This window comes from Phaethon aethereus (assembly GCF_964289735.1).
Source record: "Phaethon aethereus genome assembly, chromosome: 2".
In the NCBI taxonomy this organism is placed as follows: domain Eukaryota; kingdom Metazoa; phylum Chordata; class Aves; order Phaethontiformes; family Phaethontidae; genus Phaethon; species Phaethon aethereus.
This window is the reverse complement of record NC_138582.1, coordinates 25425568-25450322: the sequence shown is the minus strand read 5'-3', so window position 1 is coordinate 25450322 and position 24755 is coordinate 25425568. Positions and strand designations below refer to the sequence as shown.

Here is a 24755-nt window from a genome sequence, read left to right as displayed (position 1 = left end):
AACGTGGGTTTTCAGCAATTAGAAGCTCCAATGAAAAACTTGGATTTGTTTAATGAAATGAAATATTCCCACATGAACAGTACAAGCAGCATTTTAGGAACTGACATTCATATACTGCAAAAAGACTAATTATAAAGATGCCATATGTGATGCTGAGATATAAAATCTAATTTTATCAAGAAAGCTTGAAAGCAGGTGTTGACGGCAGACAATTCCATTAAGCTTTCTGCCAAGAAATTCTAAGGGAAAAAAAAAAACCACTGTAAGTCACATTTTCCATCAGAAAGGAAAAGGAACTCACAACTTACAGCTAAGGAAGAGTATGAGGGCCTAAGAAAGGAATAGATAAAGAAAAAGAGCTTAATACTGCATTCACCGTGGGCAGATCCTCCTACCTTCTTCTGTGATGTAGTCAATTTAAATCCTTTCAAGGGATGGTCTGTACTTTTTTTTAAATTAAAAAAAAAAAGATGTGAGAGAGCATATCATCTGGGTTTTCGACAGTCATCATGAATCTGCATAAACTTATTTTTTGAGTCTCAGTCTCTTCCCTTATGCAATTTTACAGGGATCAAACACTAGGGATCAATGGGCAGAAGCCACTGCTTCCCTCTCCTTATACTTCTGGGGATCTGGGCTATAAAACAAACTACTGGCATTCAGCAGAACAGCATTTCTCTTCAGATCCTGCTGCTTTTCCATCCCATTTATTACATATAAAGTTCCAATTTTTTTTTTTGTTTTGTTTTGTTATTTGTGAAAACTAAAGAGGTTCAGAAAATAAATTCAAACTAGTTAGTTAGAAGAGAAATTAAAATACTAAAGCTAAAATTGTCATGTTTGGAAGCCTGTGTTTGTATACCACAACAAGGAGCGGCCCAACTGGCAGAATAAAGCAAATATGGTAAGAATAGGTAATTCTCTTTTTTAGGCTCCTAGAGGTTGCTGTCTGGTCTGGATCTTTTGATGTTGCTGTATCAGCTCCACCTAAAACCAGAAAGCTGAGTACCCAGGATCAGATTCCTGTATGCCCAGTGATCCATCACAGAATACACAGTGTGAAATAACTTACACACACACACACTTGCTTTGAACACCCTCCCCTCACACCAGTTAGGAGTTGATTTAGGCCATGAAGTGTGAGGGAAACAGGTCCCATCTAACCTTACCAAATAAAACTCTTGAAGATTTCAACATAGCCAGCACAAGTTATAAACTTGATAGGTTGTCCCTGAAGGTCAAAGAGCCATATACATGGCCCTGAAGGTAGACCTAGATAACCCGAATTAGGTGTCCAAACTTGAAACATTTGTGAAGGTTTTCACTTCTGGAGGGTTGCTTCAAGTTCTCTGCTAGGTCACAGGCATAAATTCAATAGTGTCCTCGCATGTATGTAAACTGTCATACGCCTACAAACACCCACCCAAAACACGGCACAGCACTAGGTTGCCTGTTGGATTGAAATACCATGAAAGAAATATGGGAAGGAAGAGATGGGCTTGCACAGCACACACCTACACCCCGGACAGGCTACATGCTGCAAGGGTGGCAAACTCTCCCACCGATGCCAAGGACACTGCAAGTTCTCACTAGGTCTGGGGACCTTCAGAGAATCCAGCTCCAAGCAGTGGTTCATCTCGGTTTCACAAGCAGTAGATCCATAGAGTTGAAAACCAATGACTTGCAGGGCAGTTATTTGAAGAAACCTGTAAACTTGCCAAAGAGCCACAAATTCCCTCAGCTGTTGCTAGTTTAGCATTGCAAAGGTTGGATCCAAACTTTGCAACACATCATTCCAATAACCTATAGCTTATCTTATGCCCTAGATTTATTATTATTCGTAGGGCTGATGCTCTGTCATTTCTGCAAATATTGAATGGAACGTGTCCAAATTGCGTTTTACTAAAGAAAATGAAATACCCCAAGGAATTATGACTTTTATTGTACTGGTTGAATGGAATTTTCATTACTGCTTTTTTATATAAGTGCTTTGGATCAAAGACACTAAATAAATAATGTATTGAAATTTAATATGTTCTTATTATCATGACAATGACTTTACACAGTACACAGGAATTCCCTTCATAAACTTAACTAACTCCATGTTAAAAGTAGTCAGACTTTTGCTCCCCCCTCCTCCACAAAAGCTTTCCAGAGCTACGCTGCTCTCCAAGGCCTGTGCAACTTTTAGCATAATTTTATTAATGGCTGCTTTATATCAGTTTTTTCCTCATGCCACCACGGTTCTTTAGCTTAAATATTTCATTTTCCTCTTAGTGTTTGCATGCATGGTGTATTTATAGACAGCAACCATACACCCTTACATGCTTTTTTTCACAGGATTGTACCTGCCAAGCTTCCTCTTAGTTTTCTTTTTGCAGGTCACGTTCTCCTGTCCATCCTAGGAGACGTAGCCTTTTTTTCTGCATTACTTCTGCTTAGATTTAATCTGTTTGAGCTGGCATTGCACGGTATTGTGACTGCTTTGTACAGCAGTTTTAATATTTGCTTATGACTAACAGAAATTTTCACCGAGGAGGGTAACAATTGTTCTGATTTAAGCAATGTTGTCTTAGCTCCCCCAAAATATCTAAGTAAGGAAGAATGAGGGACACCCTTCCTGCCATTTTATGAAGTAACCTCTATTCTAGGGCTCAGGCCAGTAAGTGCTGAGAATCCTCATCTCTCATAAATTAAAAATACAGAAAAATGTTTACACTTTGAAGGAAAAACTCAATCTCTCCAAAGGCTCAACGAGGAGAAGAGGTGATGTACTTTTTGAGTAGTCAGAACTTTTGCCAGACTTCTTCAACCACTGTTTTGTGGCAGGGCATCTTCACTTCCATAAAACAGCGGGTCAGCAATGAAGGATGAGAGGACCCATTGGCCACTTTCTCCAGTGTTTGAAACTTGAAAATTGTTGTGGTCAGAAATCTGCTTACTATGGATGTGCAGTTTAATGAAGAACATTGCACTTGGCATGTGTTCCTCCTGCCTTGTGATGGTCACCTTCCCGGCACCGGTGAAAACGCTGCTCCTACTCTCTTTTGGCTGAGAGCTTTGAATTGCTCAAATGAGGATTATGGTAATATTTCAAATGAGGCAACTTACTTTATTGCCAGGAATAAACTGTTAGAGAATCTTGATTTCTAGTACAAATCTAGGCTGTTATGAGAGTCGGATATTGCCTTGAGAAGCAATATGTTACATTATTTTCCTGAGATGTAAAATCTATATATAGATTGTGATTAAGCTTTTTATGTATGTTCAGATTTTGTATTATTGCCTGGTTTATTATTTACTTACTTTCATCAGTTGCGAATTCTCTCTTTCCCTGCAGACTACTTTATCCATTTTGAAAGCAGACTGTTTTTTCCTCACATATTATATATAGCATGAGCTACTTCATAATGCAAACTTAAAAGCAAAGAACTTTGCGTTTAGTTTTCCAACTTTAATACCTCCAGTATTTGTACCTTTTTGTACAGAACTTTATGAGACTGCAGGGAATTACTGTATCTGGTGCTCTTTGTACTGCGTTTCTTGTCCCAGTAGTGTATAACACACTCAAGAACTCAGCTTTGTGCCACAAAATGGAAAATAAATGCATTAAAAAGTATATTTCACCAGGGATTAAGAACTGATTTAAGTTTCGGGATATTCTGAGTATATATTATAATCAGAGAAGCCTGGATCTCATTGTGAAAATAGGTTTCTTTTAAACATACACATCAGGCTAGATTCCTATTTTTAAAAATGCTCTTTGGTGGTGGTGGTGGGGGGAACCCACATTTTTCAGTTGAGCAAATAGCACAAGCCCCTTGTTCTCTACCTCACAGACGAGGGACTGAGCAACATACCAATAGCACTTGTAGGCGCTAAATCAACTTGACATGACCTTTCATCTCTTCCAAAACAAGCCCCATCCTTAGAGGCCCCAGCTGTGCACATGTAAGCAGCAGAAAACCCCTGGAGTAACTGCTCTCGCTGTGCTAGTTATCCATTTCCTCTCCCGATAGTCCTGACTTTAATCTACCTTTGATGGTACTTTCAAACAACATTCAACCCACAGTCACCACTCATATCCCTCGGTGAGGTGTTGTGCCAGAACTATTCTTTTCTCATTGTGTTATTCTTTTTTTTTTTTTTTTTTCCCAATTTATGCACCTGGATTCCCAGTAAGTTACACCAGAAATTAATTTGACCTGTAACTTACTTTCAAGTTGCCCACTATTTAGGCAGGGCTAGAAGAATACTCCCATCCAGTTTCTGAAGCATCTTTTACTGATTCTGCCTTTTTCCTTAAAAAAAAGTAAAAAAGGCAAAAAAAAAAAAGATTATGTTTCCCACCTGAGAATAATTTACAGGATTAACAATGCAACAAGGGGCAATACATTATTCAGAACAACAGTTCTCTGCTCAGTTGATTCAGAGACAGCCGTAATGTCTGTGCCTTCAGAGCAGTCGTTGAAGTTATTAAGGAACATCACCCTCGTTAAGGATTGTGGATCTCTTCACCTCTCATATATAAAATTATGGGTTGTCAGCTGGAGGAGGTAACCTCCAAACACTCCAGAAGGTGTTTCCCAAGTTAGCATGACACTGCTGGCCAAGGTCTGGCTCTGGTATTTACTTCTCCTGTTAGTCCAGAGGATGGAGAATCCCCCCACAGGTGTTGAGACTCAAACTGACCTCCCACTGGACACTGCAGAAATTTGTTTGCCTGACATCACCTCACCCTTTACACACAACCCTAAATCATGTAAGTCCTCAGCTGGATAAATGCAGGCATCTGGCTCTAAGAGGCGGCGGCACAAATCCAACACTTCACAGAAGCGCAGAAGAAACATCAGCACCTCCCACTCTTTTTTTTCTTTCTGGGTACCAATGGGGCTTTGCTTCTCACTGAACCCTGTTCAGAAAAAAACAGGACCAAGTCCTTCACGGATTGGACAAAGTCTACTATAAATCTGCCAATTTCTTCTATATATCTAAAGCACCCTAAGAGACCTGCCCGCTTTCAGATGCACGGTCCAACATCTGCTCGTGGTCACCACACACACAGGTGCTCCTGTGGGGTGCACAAGTCTGAGTAGTTCTGAGCAGACTATTCCACTGGTTACACTACTCGACCTTCAAAGAAAAGTTTTAATCACATTTGGAAGATTAGTGGTACTCAAACATCACGGTTTGCTTACCAGCAGCCGCTGCTCTGCTTGTCTTAAGTCCTGTACCTCTTGCTTCAGCCTCTCTATCCGTTTGCTGTATCCTGACGCGGCTATTCCCGCAGCCCCCATGACACATGATGAAGGGGTGATGTGCTGGGGTCGTAACACAGCAACATGAGTGGTTGGAGTTCCTGACTTAGCAATGTCAACCCCACCAACTTTCAGTGGAAATTGTCCTTTTAAATTACTATGCTATTTTTTAAATTCATATTCCATCCCATTACTCGGCACTGGTGAGGCCGCACCTTGAATACTGTGTTCAGTTTTGGGATGAAGGATGCTGAGGTGCTGGAGCGTGTCCAGAGAAGGGTGATGAAGCTGGTGAGGGGTCTGGAGCACAAGTCCTATGAGGAGCGGCTGAGGGAACTGGGGTTGTTCAGTCTGGAGAAGAGGAGGCTGAGGGGAGACCTTACCGCTCTCTACAACTACCTGCAAGGGGGTTGTGGTGACAAGGGTGTTGGTCTCTTCTCCCAAGTAACTAGTGACAGAACGAGAGGAAATGGCCTCAAGTTGCACCAGGGGAGGTTTAGATTGGATATTAGGAAAAATTCCTTCACCGGGAGGGTGGTCAAGCATTGGAACAGGCTGCCCAGGGAGGTGGTGGAGTCACCATCTCTGGAAGTGTTCAAAAAACGTGTGGATGTGGCGCTTCAGGACATGGTTTAGGGGACACGGTGGCACTGGATTAATGGTTGGACTTGATGATCTTGAAGGTCCTTTCCAACCTTAGTGATTCTGTGATTCCATGATTCTAGGAAACGTTCTGAACATCAGCACCCTAGCATAGCCCCTTTAATGACCAGCCATTTCATTACCAGGTGAATTCTAATTTATTTGTATTGTACCAATGACTAGGCACTCCAGATCATGGGCTAGCACCTCTGTATGTTAGGTCTGCCAAGTATGGCGGAAGATAACACATCAAAAAAGTGGCTTATTTTTGGGAAAAACCTGTTCTCTGTGTTGTGTCTGTCTTTCTTCTTTCCATACCAAGGCACACCTTCCTTTTGTCGCTGTTAGTATGATCCTTTTTTAATATTTTGATCCCTACCCTGAAAACCCAAAGGAAGAAGCCCTTTGTTTATGCTTTTGGTGGCAAAATTGCGCTGAGCCTTCCTTATACTTCCGTTAGCAAGGACAGCCCCGCTGCCGGCTCTCGTGTTCCCCAAAGCACAATGAACTGGAGCCCTACTGGAGCTCTCACCAGTGCTAGCAGGGCAGCGCTGGAGAGCACACAGGCCGCCTCTTCATGCGAGTCGTTACGCAGCACTGGCCCATCCACCAGCACACAAAAATACACGTGTGCTTCCTCACACTGGGCAGGAGCCTCAAAACACCGAAACCATTTCACGTGCCAGGAGATGGGAGTCGTGCTGGGAACGGGAGGTGGCAGGTGTTTCTAGGTGCATCTGATTTTCTTAAGAATCCCTTCAGATTCAGAGCGAGGTCAGTCTAGACATACCAGGAATATAGAAGGAAGAGGCTACATGCTTTGACGGACCGTTAATGTTTCCTGAAACAAGATATCTGGGATACCTGGCAGTTTTCCTTGCTGAGAGAGCACAACTGAAAAAGCAAAATGCATCTCTCCGTCCTGCTCGACAAGGTGAGAAAAGAGCCACGGTGAGCGAAAGATTAGTCTACTTGGGTTCTGGGCTTTTTAAATAAAACATTAATCCTATACAGTCCAGAAAAGAATAAACCTGGATGGAAAGCAAAGCTGCAGCTGGAAGAGTGTTCAGATTCTTTGCTTACAAAGTGCGCAGGACAGCCATGTCTTCCATCGTTTCATTTAGAGGTCTGGACCAAACATCCACGGCCAGCTTCCCAAAGTTCAAATTCCCACATTTTTAAGCACAGCCAGGGGTTTTAGGCATACCCTCCCCTCGCTCAGGTCAGCAACAGGGAGCTCTAAACACGCAGTGGGCAGCCTTATGGTATTTTGGGGCAAGGTGAGTGAACAAATACTAGGCAAGTAAGGCCACGCAGCTTCTGTCACTTGCTGGGAGGAGGGGACACAGCAGCGTTTTGGGTCTGCAGGATGGTGCACGTACAGCCCTGAGCAGGCTCATTCCCACCGATCACGACAGAAGCTGGAAGACGGCTCAGAAAGGCAGCGGTAATCTCTTCTTAAATACGACTGACTTGTCGTTCCTCGTTCTAGAGCAAAGAGCTGAACTGAACGCTTCAGTTCAGCATCTGTCTACAAAATAAAATATTAGTCAAACACTTTGCTAATAAGTCTTCCTCCTACTTCAGCTGCGAGATAGGACCTGTCGTGCTTTTTGTGGAGGCAGTAACTGAAGATAAGTGCTATGAGATGGATAAAAATTGTGTCAGTTGATGGGTTGAATAAATCAACGTTAACTACATTTAAAAGGCTTCAAACTTATACCCACACTTGGAATAAATTTGCATTAATTGTTGGGACGCGTGGATACCGTATGGCTGGTTCTGTGATCCCAGAAATCCTCAATTCCTTATTTATCCCAATAATTGCATATTTGGGGGCTGTTTGAACATCTGGGTGTCGACAAAAGAGTTATGATTATACTAACTAGGAAAAATAGGTTTATCAAATCTAGTACGATGCTATTGCCATCGATTTCAGCCACATTACATTGTGGGACATAAATAGCCTGGAAAGCTAATGTATTTCTACAAAAGCTGAGCAATCGGTGGTGGATGTGCTTCCTTAGCAGGAGAAGTTGCTGAAAAAATACAACAGGTATATAGTCCATCAACATTTTCTAGCACGTATGTGTAGGGGGTTACCAAATTACTTTTGATTGTCTGAGAGTTTCTAACGGGACGACAGAGACTCTGGGAATGCGTCAGAGCAATATTTCAGCTGTATTTATCAAAATACTGAACCAGTTCTTACTGCAATAGAGACTTCTGTTCACTTTTCAGAGGGTTTGGATTAAGCAATTATATGGGTATATAAATCAGTGCAGTGTTGAATATTAATCGAGTCATCCCATTATTTTCTGGATGGTCTCAAGAACTTTATTCTGTAAAGATCAACTAACAGGAAAAACAAAACAAAAGTTTTCCCAGATTTTAGGAAACTCATAAAAAGTTGTTTTATTAATTGCATTTATAAGTACAGAGTTTGATTTGTTCCTGCACTTTTTAATACAAAACACTTTGAAAAAATCTAGACTTCTTCCACAGTTTCAGTGGGGAAAACCGGTATATGACAAAAAAATACGACTTATCTTCAGCCTGAAATAAGGCCTGCATTTTAAAAAGAATCTTATGCTTTTGGATACGGTTGCTAAGAAAAATGGTAACTGCTTAATCCTTCTTCAAATAATCTCTGGCCTCCATAATCTCTGGACTACGACACCTGTTTTCACGTGCGATGAGAGATCAAAAGCACACTTCTTGCTGTCAAGCCTGTATACCCCGTTGTACTGTAATAAAAATGAAATATCAATTGATGCATCACACTAAAGGCTTAGTGTCAGATAAATCAAACCAAAAGCTTTTGGTCTCCCTCTTTGATGTATTGGCTGTGAGTTTTTCCTTAACAGCAACCACGCGGGCTTTGGAAGGCCGGGGGGGAGCGCACGGCGGCAGGAAGATCTGAAGAGGGGAAAAAGCGGCGTTATGAACACCTGAGGGCCACAGCCATCTTCCCACCCGTCCTTTCAGGGGCACCAAGGGACGAAAGGACGAACGGGGTGTGTGTGTGTGTGTGTGTGTGTGTTTGTGTGTTTGTGTGTCTGCCTGCGCACACCCGTGTACAGCGAAAGGACGGTTATACCGGTCAGCCGCAAATACCGTCCCTGCGGCGAGAAACAGGGCTGGGAGGGCTGCGCTGCTCCCCGGGAGCTGGCTAGGGAGAGACTTTGTAATATAAAATATCTGTCTTCAGAAGAAATAGCCACAGGGAGAGGAGTCCAGGTCTTTAGTAAAGAACAGACGGTTTAATTAATTTGGCAGAGAAAAATACACCCAGATACATTAGCATGTGGCCCTGTATATTTACAAATTTGATTTCTGAAGTTGTGACACCTAAAGAAAAAAAATTTGAAGGTCGCTGGGGCTTGCAGCGCGTGAGTAAATACTATTAATGTTCTCCCCCACTGTGACAGACAGAAAACCAGCATTTGAGCCCAGAATCAGATTAGTTTAATTCCTTCCAATGCTTTCCTGCTGGCTGGCTCCAGGCAGCTCCCCACCGACTGCCCAGTTTATCCCCTCTGAATTTTCTGTGGCCTCGAGAGAGGCCCGTTTGCACTGAACAAGTACCAGCACCAGGCGAGAGCTCTGGCTATTTGCCTAAGGCACATGAAAACTTCCTGCTCCCACCAGCACTTCCACTGAAGCTAAACCCAGTGCCTACAGCAAGAACTCGGGAGGCCCCAGGATCGCGCTACTGGACTAAGAAACATCCTGGCGTAGGGCACAGAGCCTTCATTAGCTGATGCGCTTACCCCGGCTCTTCCATTCCACTGAGATTATTTCCTGAGGGCCACTAAACATTTCTTTGTACATCAATACAAAAACAGACACAAGGAACTTTTTCCTCTCCAAGGGTTAAGGGCGATTTTCAAATACCTTTGTGCGGGCATGCCTACATCTGCATCGGGGGCTCTGGCCATGCTGCAGTCCTTCCAGCAAAGCAAAGCTGCATCAAAAGCCATTTGCCACCACAGCATAGCCTTGTCCCCGAGATACGGAGCTGGCTCCTGCGAGGCTTCCTAGACCACAGGCACCAGGTTGAGCATAGTGATGCTGAGCAACAGCTTCCAGATTCATGCGACGTCTCTCGGTGGCAAAGCGGTACCCAGTGCTCCGTGTTGCTTCCTCCCACTTTGCAGGAGCCTGAATGCCTCCACTACAGCAGGGGAGGGAGAGGAGGAGGAGGGTGGGAGGGGGACAGGGGTTCCCAGCCGGGCACACCGCTTACAGGACATCCCGAGTCGTCGCACAGCTCATTCAGCCCTCTTGATAAAACCACCTCCATCCATGTCTGCCCGGGGTTAGAGCACGGAAAGTCTCTCCACGCAGAGACAAACACCATCTGCAGTCAAAACCCTCCATGAGCCCCAGAAAGGAGTGGGGGAGGAAAGGAGGAGAACACAGCACCCTTCCAGTGACTTTGGGTTTTTTTTCCCCCCATGTTTATTTACTTGACACTGTTATGGTGTGTTTCCATTTATAAAATTTTAAAAAATTCAAACTTCTATCTTTAAAAGTGGCAACTGAATAAATAAAGCACAAACATAAAAGACAATAAACATGATTGGAAGAAAATCAGATGTGAAACAGTGATGTAGAACAGTAAGTTACATAGGCGACTACCTGATTCACTTTTGTCACCCAACACTTTTCCTCACATAAGCAACCTGGCCAGATGCAAATGCCATACGCTTTTTCTTTTCTCCCCAAAGAAATACTTTTAAAATTATTTCTTTCTTCCTGTTTCTGTGACAAACATAGCTCTTCTCTAACCTAGAAGGCTCTCTAAGGCCTAGTGAAACTAAGCGTGACTTTATCCTGAGGAATCAGTGAAGCAAACAATGGAAAAAAGTAGCTAGTATCTAGTCTGTCTGGGACTAAAATATTCTGAAAGAGAAAGATTTGGTTAAGAAACTGAACATTCCATATTTTCAAATGAAGGGAAAACAGGACAGCCGAGATTTTACTTCAGTGATCTCTGAACAGAAGAAGAGAAGAAAAGCTGTTGCTAACATTTGCCTTTGTGCACAATGTCCCAAGAATACTTGGCTCAGGGGATGCTCTTAAAAGTAGTGCCCACAGCCATCTTCCTGAGCAGGGGGAAGAGAAGCAGCAAAACATGGGTAATTTTCAAGTATTCTTTAAAAACCCTAACAAATTAAAACAAAACAAAACAAGGATGAGAGCACACTGTGTAAATGGCAGTCCCCTTCCTAGTGTAATGAATACACTAAACAGAGAGGAGAAACACATTTTGTGAAAAGGTATTTTAAAACAGACTTAACAGGGCAAGTCCCCAAGTGCAGCCTAATGACTTCACAGTGAACCATCGATGTAATTTTGCCTTCCCTCCAAAAGATTAAGCCATTACCTCACCTGGCACAACACGATGGTGAGAAACACCATGCGCTACCCAGGACTTGTCTTCTCCAAGGCTTTCATTGGTGACAGTGGGCATAACACTGCTGCACCACAGCCAGGTATAGAAATAACCCAAAGCCAATTTCCCAGCCAGCTGTATGACATTATAGAACATCCATCATCGCCTTTGGGAGTACAGAAAGAAATGCCACAGTTAAGCTGGAGCCCTTGATACTTATGAATGCAAAGAAATAAAGACTTCCTCACAAGTTCTTTTTAATTAGTTTTATAACCACGTATACACTTAAAAAGAAAATGTAACCCTCATCATATCACATTGATAAAACAGCGTGCACACAAAGTGCTTTACAGAAGTTGTACAGTACACACTCTGCTTGGAAGCACCAGCCTATTAATGGTGACTAAGGCCATCTCATGTACTCGTACATGGATTCAGTCATCGTGAGCTGTATTTATATTTGGAAGGTCAACACACTGGACAGAGAAGCAGCCTGAGCCACTCTGCACTCTCACCTGAATATACCTGGGCAAATACAGGTAAGCTATTATTTACTGTAAAGAGACAGTAAATAATTATAATATCCTTTAATTGTCAGATTAATTCAGATCAGCAGTAGAATTCTGTGACTTCAAACATACATTGGTTCACTAAGGAGTTTTGTTCATGAGTCCCTTTTACTAAAGTGTCTTTGTGGGCAAATTCTTAGGTAATAATTTTTTAAAAAATCAGAAAATAATTAAATGTATTCGCTTTTCCTAGTTAAGCCTATCCATCACCTGTCTATTACCTCCCAGAAAATCAAAGGAGCACCTAAAGCTGCTAATGTTTGCTAGTACCTCCAAGTAAAGGATGTCTATGAAGACTTTCAGTGTATTGGGGTGGTGCTCAGCTCTCTCAGGATCAGGCCTTTAGCAACCTTAGATTGCAGAGAGGGACTTCCACAAAGTATTGAGGATTTCTGTCCTTAGACTGGGCTGATACTCTTCCATTGAGATCCTCAAACTTTTAGAGCTTGCAGCAATGTCTTGAGCTGGATAAATCCTTTCCAGGCTGACTTCGATAGATATGGTTTTCTGCACTCACAGCTGGGCTCACAGTATTATAGAAAGGAAATAAAAGCATGAGAGATGACTATGGAAATGAACATTAATGGTTACTATTAATATAATTTAGCTTCAGTTAGAATGAACAACAAGACGACAATTATACATGAAAAATTAGCTTTTATTACAAACCTTTAGTAATAAGTAATGATTTTTCAATTTTTTTTTTTTTAACTTACTAAACCTAAACATACAAGTCAGAAGCAAACAAGAAATTGCTTGATTAAAATTTTACTGAAGGTTAACTTGTCAGTAGTTCTACCAGATTTCCTGCAAGGCTTGCTTTTAAAATGTCTCATTTATTGTACTATTGGCTTTCCTTTACAGAGATGCTCATCTTCCAGTAGAGATGTGAAGTCATCAACATGGATGATTTGATTGATTGATATAAACAGAAGAAAGAAAAAATAAGTTGTATCCATCTCCCAATATAAAACCTATTTCTATAGGTTACGCTTGCACGTAATTTAGAGCCCAATATATAGGCTTCTGAAGCCAAAGACTTCACTACACTGACTGCAGCATGCACCATATCAGAAGGGCAACATTGCTAATTTCATGTCAGTTGGTAAAAGTATTCTTTGGTCACAAACATCCCATATCTACCCAGTTTACAGGATATCAGAAGCTATTTTTCACCCATTTTATTTCATGGCATTCAAATTTTTCTCCTGCATGTATAATCCATACCTGTGTGCAGGCATGTGCACAAAATTTGTTGGAATGTTTCTAGGCAGACAGATCAGGAGTGAAGAAAGGATGTCCTTTATCTTCTGATACCTTTTAGATGTCAGACTGCAACAACTGTAGTCTAAAATGGCCTTTTACTGGCGTCCCTCTGGACAGGCAATTCATATTTAGAGCACTGCATTACTGAAGTTTTCAGAATATGCAAAATATGAAAATTATGATAATTTTATTACAACGGCTATTACACTGTAAAGCCATATTATTCAAAATTAAAGTCTTCTTTTTGGTGGGAAAAGTTTAAGAGAGTCAGGGAGAAGAAAGCTGCTAATGATGCAAGCAAGAATGTCTAGACAGTGACATTTTGCTTAAAAGGCACACCAAGAAAAGGCAAGCTGGGTTTCTCTCCTGATGGTTTAGATCTGTTTTATATTTTTTCTTATATGCACAGATATGTGCATATATGTATGTATACCTACACAAACATATGCATGCACACACTCCTTTGAGTTTTTGAGAACAGAAAGTTCAAGAATTAGAAATTAATTTTAAATAAATAAGAACCATATTAATAGGGGCAGGTTGGTGCTGTTATTTTTTGCTGCATTATGATTGTAACCTAATGACACCGTGATGATTACACCATTTTTTACATCACATCATTTCATTGTATAAATAAGAGGCGTAAAACTACCCAGGTGCATTTTAGCTTGCCTAAAGTAATTTTTATGGATCTTCTGTGTTCTTGATTTTTCATAAGGGATGGTCATTACTTTAAGAAATATGAAGAGAGTTGAGGGTAAGGATGTTCTAACAATCACAATTAAAATGTATTTGACTCTAGGGTTTACATGTTAAGAGTGTGGCGTGCACGCAAACACACACATGGAACAACAATGACAACAATGGCTGTACACAGCTCAAACCCAAGTACTGGTCCCAGCGCAGCTGTAGTATGCTGATCTTGTAAATACTTTTGTTTTCCTTTTGCATAAGCTTTATGATTATAATGCACCGTTTCCAAAATCTGCACTGTTCCATCTAAATGGTCCACGTATGCTGACAGTAAATGTTAAGAGGTATGAGATGATTACTAACTTCCAGAAAACATTTAACAGAAGATGCCCATACAATAGTCACCATTAAAAGTTTAACAGCTGCAGGTTGAATGTAAAGATCTTTTCAGCTGTATTGTTTAAAGACGTATGACTATCACAGTAAAGTTATTGACACAAAAGGCAACAATAGTAAAGATATCAACAGAGAACACAGTAGATTGTTCAGAAAGTGGATCACATTTTCTGCTAAGTCCAAAATCTTTTTTGCAATGTTGTAAATTCTACCTACTAGATATCCCACAATATAAACCAGACAGAAGAACTTATAAAAAGATATTAAGAGCTTGGTCCTGCATTTCTGATTCCCCAAAATCTACCACAGAAGACTACAGGAATTTTGAATGTTTAGTGATTGCAGGACAAAACCCTCAAAGGACTGCAAAATGTTGCTTCTTTTCAGTACTTACATGTAAGTTTTCAATTTATTTTCTTTGGCTTTTAAATTACTATCCCTTTGTATTTATAACATGAAACCAAACCAAACCCAACCCACACCACTAAGAACTCCCCTCTCCCCTCAAAACTGTGATAAGAAAATTAAACGAGCCAAAAAACATATCCAGAAAGTGTAGCTATTACTTCATTATAAAACTATGGCACAAAATAGAGTTTTATACTGGTCAGAATTACTATAGCAACTGGAAATTTACACTGAAGGACTGACTGCAAGTATTGCTTCTCCTGAATAACAGAAAAATCAAAAATTATTAGGCACTTGTTTTCTTGTTTAGAGAGATCATTCAGTGTGCATAAAAATGACAGAAACTCTCTAAAAGAATGCTCTGTAGTGTAACAACTGTATTGCTCAACTACAGCCACAGTCCCTGATCCAGGAGAGCAGAAAAACATGTGCCTATTACTTACTTTATGCTTAAATCGTACTGATATGAATGGGCTGGATACATGCTCAAGTGCTGTCCTGAATTGGGATGCTTGCTGAAATTGGAGTTTAAAAGATAATACAGTAGTGAGCTTCTTTTCATTATACTACAATAACAATTTTATCTAATCTGGCTCTGCTCTCCACAGTATTATCCTCATGCTTCCTAATAAAAAAGAAAACAGGCATAAAATAAATAGGATAATCAAAGATTACATAATAAATATGCTACTAAGTGGGAGGAAAATATATTGCAACATAAGGCTCTGTAGTGTTGCACAATCAAGAAATAGTTCCAGGCGTTCCAAAACACATCTCCTAACGTACAACACCAAGTTACCACTCTACACCTGAAAAAGATTGGGAAGTAACAGATTAAACTTCTGTTACATTAAATATTTGAAAATACAAACAAGTGGTAATGTGTTTCGCTGCCTTTGCAGAACACCATATGTATGTTCTTTCACTGCTCCAATTGTCATTGCTTGTGAAGGAAAATTCAGAAGATTGGGTTTTGGAAAACTCTCATAATCGAATTCCTTCAGACTTACAAAGTTACCAGTGTCCACACTGACTCATAGCATTATCTCTGAAAATAAAACAAACTCAGAAATTTTGTTGCCTCCGTTTCTTTGCATCCATCGCATCTAGGATAGGTTGCCTCTTTGCAGTGTACCTCTGACGAAGCTCCTCAATTTCTCGTTCCATCATAGGGTCCAAAGCCTTTAATCGCATCTGCAATTCTTCTAAACTCAGATTCTTTAACTGTAAAACAAACAAACAAAAACCACAAAAAAAGATTAAAACCCCTTTCCAACAAAAATGAAAGCCACCACCTTTCATAATCCTTTAATTTACAGTTGTAGTGTTTTTACACACTTTGAGTGTATGTTTACACATATTTAACTGTTTATATAACCAAAAGCCTTAGTATGCTCCACAGTAAATAATTTAACAGCATATGAAAACACAAACACACAAAGTACATTTAATTAAAAAAAAAAAAAAAAATCACTTTGCAAACCTTGCAAATAGATTGTAAATAAATACAGGTCTGGGGTTTAACTCATTAGGCTGAAAAAAGCATGCCACAGTACACAAGTTACATTTTTTAATCAAATACTTCTTATTGAACTTCAGTCTCTTACAGAAGCCTGAAAAATAGACAACTGCTATAAGTAATAGTCTGACAGATACTTAGAGGTACTTTCTGACAAGAATGACAAGGCACCTGTCTTCCTCAACAGATTGCTGCCAGAACTAGCCAAAGCAAATCACTAACAGAGTGTTTAAATAATACATGAAATAATCTCCTGAATTCATGGGAGGGAGTTACCTTTGACCAAGCTTTTTTCTTTCTAAAAAGATTTTCTAACAATGTTAAAAAGTTCATAACATTTCATCCATTAAAAGTGATGGGTCATAAACGAAGTAACTCGCTTCGCTGGTTTGCTGGCTGCTGCAAAGGAAGGTTGGAGTCTTGTCAGGTACTGGGGCACGTTGGGCACTATTGCCCCACCTGCTATTGCAGGGAAGGATCTACATTTGGAATATGTTCCTTTGGCTGGCCTATGTATTTTCCTCCTGATGAAGTCTACTGCCTCTCTGCATTTCTCTTGTCAGAATTGCCTATGTGCCAATTACTCTTCACCGAGCGTGAAAAATATCAACAAATTTCAAACAGCACAAATAATTTCATCCTAGGAAAGGGATAATCTCTGTTTTGTTTGCAAACATTCTGACATTGCAAACAAGCACACCACCTAACTTGGGGGGGGGGAAGAAAACATTTTCTGAATCAACCTGCTAATGAGTCAATACTTCATTCATGAATCTAGGGCAGTCTTCCATCAACGGAGTCTGATCTGTTTTCCCTGAGGAATGAAATACTACTTCTGATCTTTATTTTTATCAGCACCCGAGGCATATAAATTAGCAACACATATTGCTACATACAGTCCAAACCCCAGCATTATAACTTCTCCTAATAGACTATGTTGTACATAGTAAACAAATAACTTAAAGTCTTAATCAGCAGGAAGTGCAGACCAGAAATTCATAGAAGAGCATATGTAAAAAGATGTACGTTTTCATGTAACGTGATTTCAACCATAGGATTCCTAATGAAGATGAGAATTAAACCTCAGATGTCAAAATATCTTCCAGGACCAAAGATCTTTAGACCTGTATGAGCTTCAGAGACCTCAGATGCACTCAGTAGCTCATCAGCAATGTCTGTCTCTCCCAAGGACAAATGTCACCTTTCATTTCTTAGGAGGGACAGTTGCTTCCCAAGGCATTAAATATCATCTAGTATACTGTATTTCTCCCATTTGATATATGCAAGAAAGGATTGGGGAAGGGAGTCATAAATTCCTCAGACACCAAGACCTTTGCAGACACCTTTCCACTTTCAGATAAAGATTTTAAAAAAACACCATTCTCTTTCATTTTTAGCCCATTGGTAAATGTAACTGGCATGAGACAGACACTTTTTAGTGAAGATATTCTGTCAGAGGAGTGAAGTGTCAGAGGTTTGCAGTATAATGAGAAGACACAACAGTGAGGATTCTCCTGTTTAACTGACCCCAATGCAGCACAGATGAGAGGAGAAGTAAAACCATGGCTTTTAGCATGTGTGAAAGGAGAAACATATCTGGGGCTCTGTGGACCAGCAAACGGACTGTGAATAATCTTGTGTGCGAGTGTTTTGTGAGAACTGCCACTGATGAAGTCTCCTACCTGCCCTGGGCCAGCCTGGGCAGCCATTTATTCCCTCTCAGTCATCACTGTAGACATCAGGCTTAAACTGCACACAATAGACTCCAACTGATGCAATCACATAATTATTCTGCACTGAAAAACATTTTTTTAATAAATTGCCCAAGAAGAATGTCATGGGTGAGCTTTTATTTAAATTTCAATCAAGAAACAGAGCCAGCAAACAGAATTAAATATTCTTTAAAGATCACAGACAGCTGGGATGGAAATTAAAATATAAAGAGAATTAATTTTCAAATCCAGAGAATAAGAATCTTTCAGAATGATCTCAGCCATGTCACCCAGGGGACCCAGAGAGCCACAGCACTCATCTGTATGAATGGCTGATGCTCGGGACGTTCAAAGGAAGTAAATGACAGAAAACAGGGACATTAAGAAACTGAAAACAGAGTTACGAAGCTCTCATCTGTCTCATAACAGATGCAAAAACCACTCAATCAGACTGAGCCTAGGATATGTGTATGTTTCCTTGGTAAATATAATTTTTCTTTACTTCTGCCTGTGCTATAGATATTACCTTGTGAACCGTGAAAGCCTGCAAAAGTCCAAACACTGAATACAACAGCAAATATATCAAATGAGATGTGCAGAAAAAACTCAAACAAGACATTTAATTATTCCTATGTAATTTATTTCCCTGCATGATGAATATTTCCATTCAAATTCTTAAAGCGATAGAGCTCAGCACTCATTTACTTACACTTGCAACCAGTTTACAATTTAAACTGCCATAACTAATTTCCTACATAGTTTGTTGTTGCAACTATTAGGGCTACCAGCATTAATGGGAAAGGAGAGCATTCAGCTGTGCAAGCTACAGGAATTAAAAAAGGCTTTAAATTATTTTTTGATAGTTTTTTTAAAAGCTGTAAACTGTAGCAATTCACTAATCAGGATAGTATCTATCTGACAATGATACATAGTTCAATTTCTGCCACTCCAAATAATGGGATCAGTCATGTCCTTTTGGAGATCAAACACCCAAAACCACACAACAGACAGCAATTGCTGTCAAGATGGGCCACCTCCAAGACAGAGATCTGCAGTGAATGGAGTTTCTGGTAAAAGTGTTTGCCTTCACTGGGACCCTTCCTATCACCAGGTAATCCCATGGGTTTGGGAACGCAACAGTCCAAACTCCAGTTTATAATGCCATGAATCTATCAATTACATGCAATAACATATAATATTCAGACAGTGCGTGCATCTGTTTTACACACACATACAGTCTTTTAAATTGGGTACACATACTCAGTTTTCCAGCAGAAAAATTGGATGTGTACAGAAAAACCCTTTTCTCCTGAAAGGTATATTTGTTAACCTAATCACTAGAGAGTTACAATGTGTAAGGGAAACAAGGGGAAAAACCAAAACAAAACCATCTCCAGAGCCAGATAACATTGAGTAATTTCTTCTACAAGCTGATGGATTCTCAAGACAGTCGCACCCAAAGAAGCCCCACTGAAATTCCCTACTCGGCTTTGCTAGAGCAAAGGAAATGGACTTTGCCGACAAAGAGACTAGCTATCAGTCATCCTTGCGGGGCGAGCTCCCAGCACGGCAAGCCGAGTACCAGCAGCTCCTGCCTCTGCCTTCTCCTCTCCCTGACGCAGGGGGGAATCCTGGTGGAAGAATGACACCCATGCAGAAAGGAGTTCCGTCAAGCCAAGTTTCCAGTGGCAGATGATCCTTTCAGCAGCACCAACCTGAGCCGGGACAACCAGCACAGAATCAAAGCGTAACTAACCTTTTAACTGAACTATAATTTTCAGTTATAACCTTCAGAAAAGGCAACTCAGCCACAGGCTTAAGAGATCGGTAAGTCTGGAAACCTGGTGTACCTTATCTCAAACTTTAGCGAATGGGACACCAATCACTTACCACCTCCTGGCTCATTTTTCAACTTACTCGTAATAGGGTTAGAGACTTTTCCAAGAAAGGCTACATGTAGACTTTAAAAAGCAGCAGAATAGATTAAGAATCATTAGCAAGCTTTTCTTAATGTGACCATCCTCATTCAGCTGGGATATAGTAAAAATCCCAAAGTTGGGGCAGCTCCAGCACAAAGGGATCCAGTTGCAATCCAAGCACAAGTCAGAGCTACAAGCGCTCCAGAGGCAGACGCCCTTCCCTTGTGTAAAGGTGGCAGGAACCATTGCTAATCAATTTGGGGTTTTAAAAAGTAGTAATTAAGTTCTATAGCTGAAGGGGAAAAAAAAATAATCCAGTGTTATCATGCAAGGTTGGTCAAATACAGTGCAGTTTAGCATTTGATCGGAAGAATATTTCCTATGCAGAAAACATCCCTACTCTGGTTTCAGGTCGACTGCTTTCTTTTACCTGTCTTTGAACAGTGACACACGAGGAATTCTTTCCTCACATACTGATGCAGTCATCTCCCAGAACCAAACTTCAGCAAGGAAAGTGCAACAATTTTTACTTTTTTGGTCTTTCAGTCTAACTTCTTGCATCCCAGATGGAACAGCTTTTTTTGGATCAGTATTTTCAGCAAACCAAAGAGTAACTACTTGCAGTCAATACTACTTCTGCCTGCAGGAGCACCCACACCATACTGAGATACTCAGGGGTGCTTGTGGTCCATGGATTTAGGCGAAGGGGTCTGGCAAAGAGTCTGGAACTCATTAGCCGCACTTGGCCAGCACATATCCGTAGCCATCCAAACTTTTCAGGGGGTGAAAGCCAAAGCTTTGGTGGATGTAGCACACTATAATCTTAATCCACCTCTGACAGAGGTAAATAAAAGCTCTAAGCCTGTCATGTTTTCAATATGATAAAATTAGATTTCATTAGTAATTCCATAATGCATGAGTTACCATTGCAAACCTCCAGTCTATCAAACTAAATTATGGAATACTGCCATTAAGCTGGTGCAACAAAAACAAGCAAATGCATTTTCAGGGTTTAAATTGTTAAGAAAATAGATATTCAATCAAAAAAATAATCTGTATCAAGTTTGTTGTGTTTACTTGAAAAAAACAAATTCTTCCTAGCAACTGCTTAAATGAATCTTACAGATGCAACGTGCCTTATTAGAGGCCTTTGATTAAAAAAATATGGATTGTTAATACTGTATTCTGAGTCACCTATTTTCCCATCTGCTAGTAATTCCTACAATATGAACTATCAACAGAATGGCTAACAACAATATAATTTTCTATGGCAATTGCAAAAGTGGGTTGCCTATAGCACTTTCTAAGATTTAACCAGTGCATGCCTTGGATTGTTTTGTCTTGTTAGTGGCCTCAGGTAAGAGAAATTTTTTCTTTCCAGCTGTTCCCTTCCCTCTGCTGAGCAGAGTTTTCTTTTCCTTTAATGGAATGAGCTCCACTGATGACTTCAAACTCTTTTTTTACCCATATAAAAAGTCAGATTTGACTCAGGATCCAAAAGGTACAAGGTGGGCCTTTTTGACCAATTTTTCTCTTCTGTGAATTCACACCCAAACTCTGTGGATCTCATTTACGTAGTAGTCACCTCATGCTTGTCTGCAAGGAAATACTCCACGGTTACTGTCGTCTGTTCAGCTGCTCCTGTGCTGCAGCGGAGGGAGAACTGCTCTACGTTTGCCTGTACAGCAAATCACGCTGACCTCGTAGAAGCAGCGTCAGGCGACGAACTGTCTCAGACACCGACTGGCCACACATCAGAGCTCTGACTTGCTGCCATCCTCACCCCTGCTGTCACTACAGTGGCAAATCAGTCACAAGAAAACAAACTTGGACGGCGGATGGAGTGAGAGCATTTATTTCAGGATGCCTGAAGAGCAAGTCTCCTTGTTGCAAAACACAAAACATGGAGTTCATTTACTGTCATTATTTTTGATGATTTATGAGAGACAAGGACTGACAACCTAACTTTCAAAAGCCAGAGTTAATTCTGCAGGACTGCAGTTTAAACATTTTGGGGGGTAAAATAAGCACATAGCACTAAGAGAAAATTAAAGATGGGCAACTTCATGTCATTTTTAAAGGCCTTTTTAGAGGTAAGATTGTATATAAATGTCCCGTGACTAATTCATATTTTCACTAGTAGAATTCTCTCTGCTCGAATGTTAAAACTGTACATAATCTTAACACAAAGCTAAATCTCCCATCAACATTTTTCATCTCTAGAAGGTTTTTCTTAGCTTCATACGAAGTTACATTTCAATAGCAAACCACCAAGGGGAAAAAAGAGTTTTCCACAGCATTAATGCATACTATCACTTGTATAACTTTGCTGAATACTGCCCAGGGCTCTCCTTTGAGCACATTAAGTACTGCCAATCCTTCAGAAATCATGAGCTGTGTCCTTCATCTTCATTAAATTACCCTTAAAAATTAGATTCCTAAAATAAGAGGTTTTTAGGAGGAGGAAGGTGTCTTTTTATTTGCCTTTTCATTTCTGAGTCATGAGGAGGCAGCTAGAATCTAAACATTCCTGCAATTAGAAATGCTAAAAAGTTCAGGAAAAAAAATTCTAGTAGCCAAAAATGTTAATGAGCAATCTTGACTACAGGAACTGAAGTCTAAGGAAAAGCACAGATCATCGTGAAATGCAATGTAAAATTAGGAACAATGCTAACTTTTGCCTGCTGCAATTTTACCCAGTTCCTGACAAAACCAGTCATGTAGTGTGTGTTAATGCTTTATCATATCCTAAGCAGTTCAAATATCATTTACATTGTTTTTACCTACCATAGCAGCTGATGTTTATGTAGTTGCGAGGTATATAATTTTCACTAAAATAAATAAAACAAGATAGAAGAATCTGAACACGGGGAAATAAAATGCAAGCAACAGATCTCAAAAACCTGGCAGCTAGCAAACCTACATTAATAAGCACTTCTGAGAGCAAATCTTTAGTATCTGATAGATAATAAGTTTAATAAATAAATTTAATTTTTAAAGTGTACAGAAGGAAGAAAATCCTACCATTCCCTCTTTCTTATGTCATTTACAGAGTGTATTGTTACATTACACGTTTACAATTGAGTCTACTGAAGCACGACACTTCAATTTGCTATCACCTTCTCTTCAGAATTGCATCATCCATCACAGACATTTTAAAAAATTACTTTTAGAGTATCACAGGCAAAAATTCACAGCCTGAAATGCCTTACAGAAGATCTTGGTGGCTTTTTATATACTGTGATTTTCTATACCAGGCATGTCAAGCTTAATGGTACAGTTAGCCCTGAAGAATACTATAAATGTTTACTGGAGCTCCCAACAGAGTAAATAATCTAAAGCTTAGGAAAAACACTCCATCTGGATATTCACCATGCTATTTAAACTTGATTGCAAATATACCCACACAGTGCCGACAGCAAAGCAGCTGCCACACCTGATCTAAAAATATACAGGATTTCCCCTCCAGTCCTTTCTGCTTTGGGGGGGGGGGGGTAAAAACAAACAAAAGACCCTAAAATACCTTTTCAAATACTACCAAACAAAGAGATAAAGCTTTACAATTAAAAGGAACTCTTTAGCTAGAGCCCTTAGTGTACTGATTAGTATCAAAAAGTCAGAATTCTATCTCTATTAATCTGTAGTTCTCCAGGGCAAGTGCTTCTAGTTGTCCTTCATAATGAGCTCAGCTACCAGCAGGTACATTACAGTGCCCTGCAGTTCACTGTATCAGATTTCAGCAAACTGTATATAAACCCAAATGTAACCTTCATATTCAAAAGTTTTCTCAAGTTAAGGCACTGATGCCTTGACATCTGATCCTGCCATGAAAGGATCATTTTTAAAATGCTCAGAAAATAACAGTATTACATTTTTACAAAATTCTGCTAATCTACATGTAAATGCAAGCTGTATTAAGAACACAGAGATAAACTATTTGGGATGAGAGACATTTTACGAAATAAAACCATTCAGTTAAGACCCTCAAATATCCTAGAGATAAAATGAGAAAGATGTTCCCAGTTTTGCTAAAATATTTTGTAAATTAAAATTTATATTGAAAAGTGAAGACATAAGTAACATGAAATAGAAGTCCTGAGTTTATAGAGAAAGCTGTATTAAAATATACAAATATGTGAAATACATAATGATATCATTTAAAGCTATTTTTCTTCAATAGTTCCATTTAAGATTATTTTAAAAATGGAATTATTTTAAAAAATGGAAGCTCATTGAATAACATTATGAATAACATTGAATAACACGTTGTGTTACGACACAACAAGATACATGCATGCACAGAGATAAACTTGAAGTTAAAACCAGACCCAGAAAAGTGTTCAACCTGAAGAGCAACAGAAGACCCTAGAAGAATTTTAAACCTCAAACCTCAGTGTCTTAGTGAAGGACACTACAAGTGAATCTCAAGTTTCTCAGAAGTACAAAATGTTGATACTGAAAACTAAAATAAAAACGGATACAGCAAAACTAAATTTTCCTAACAGGAAAAGTCTGTTGGAGGAGACATGCACTCCCCCAACCCAAAATGCACACACAAAGTTATATCTTATTTGCTGGGCAACCTTGACTTAGTTACATTCTTTATGAGGAAGAAAATTCAGTTCAGTTTAAAACAGCCAATTCAGAAAGGATCTAGGAAAATAACACATCATCTTTAATAAATGGAAAAATGATAGACATACTGTTTGCTGGGTTTCATTTCATGCAGAAAGCATTCTGGTAGTCACGTACAAGAGAGGATGAGTTTCAGCCACTTTTGGTACAAGATGAACAGAAAAATCCTATAGCCCTGAAACTTAAGGTAATTTATAGGCAACAAATGCCAAGTTTCTTAATACCTCAAGAAGGAAGAAAATACAGCAAAGACAGCAACAAGACAGTAAAACTGAGACATCAGTTGAGAGAGGCCTGCAAAACATCAGAAAGAGCAGAATCTGGATGCAGCGACTGA

General features: G+C 39.8%; 1 protein-coding gene across 1 annotated transcript in view; it reads right to left on the bottom strand.

Moving 5' to 3' along the window:
- Window positions 1-15503: 15503 nt before the first annotated feature.
- The window catches only part of STK3 (serine/threonine kinase 3), a gene marked incomplete at its 5' end in the record, with an annotated part of 138508 nt that continues 129256 nt past the window's right edge, over window positions 15504-24755 (bottom strand). Inside the window, one exon of the mRNA XM_082014798.1 lies at window positions 15504-15857. Coding sequence (XP_081870924.1) covers window positions 15699-15857 — 159 coding nt within the window. The 3' untranslated portion in view covers window positions 15504-15698. The remainder of the gene's footprint in view (window positions 15858-24755) is intronic.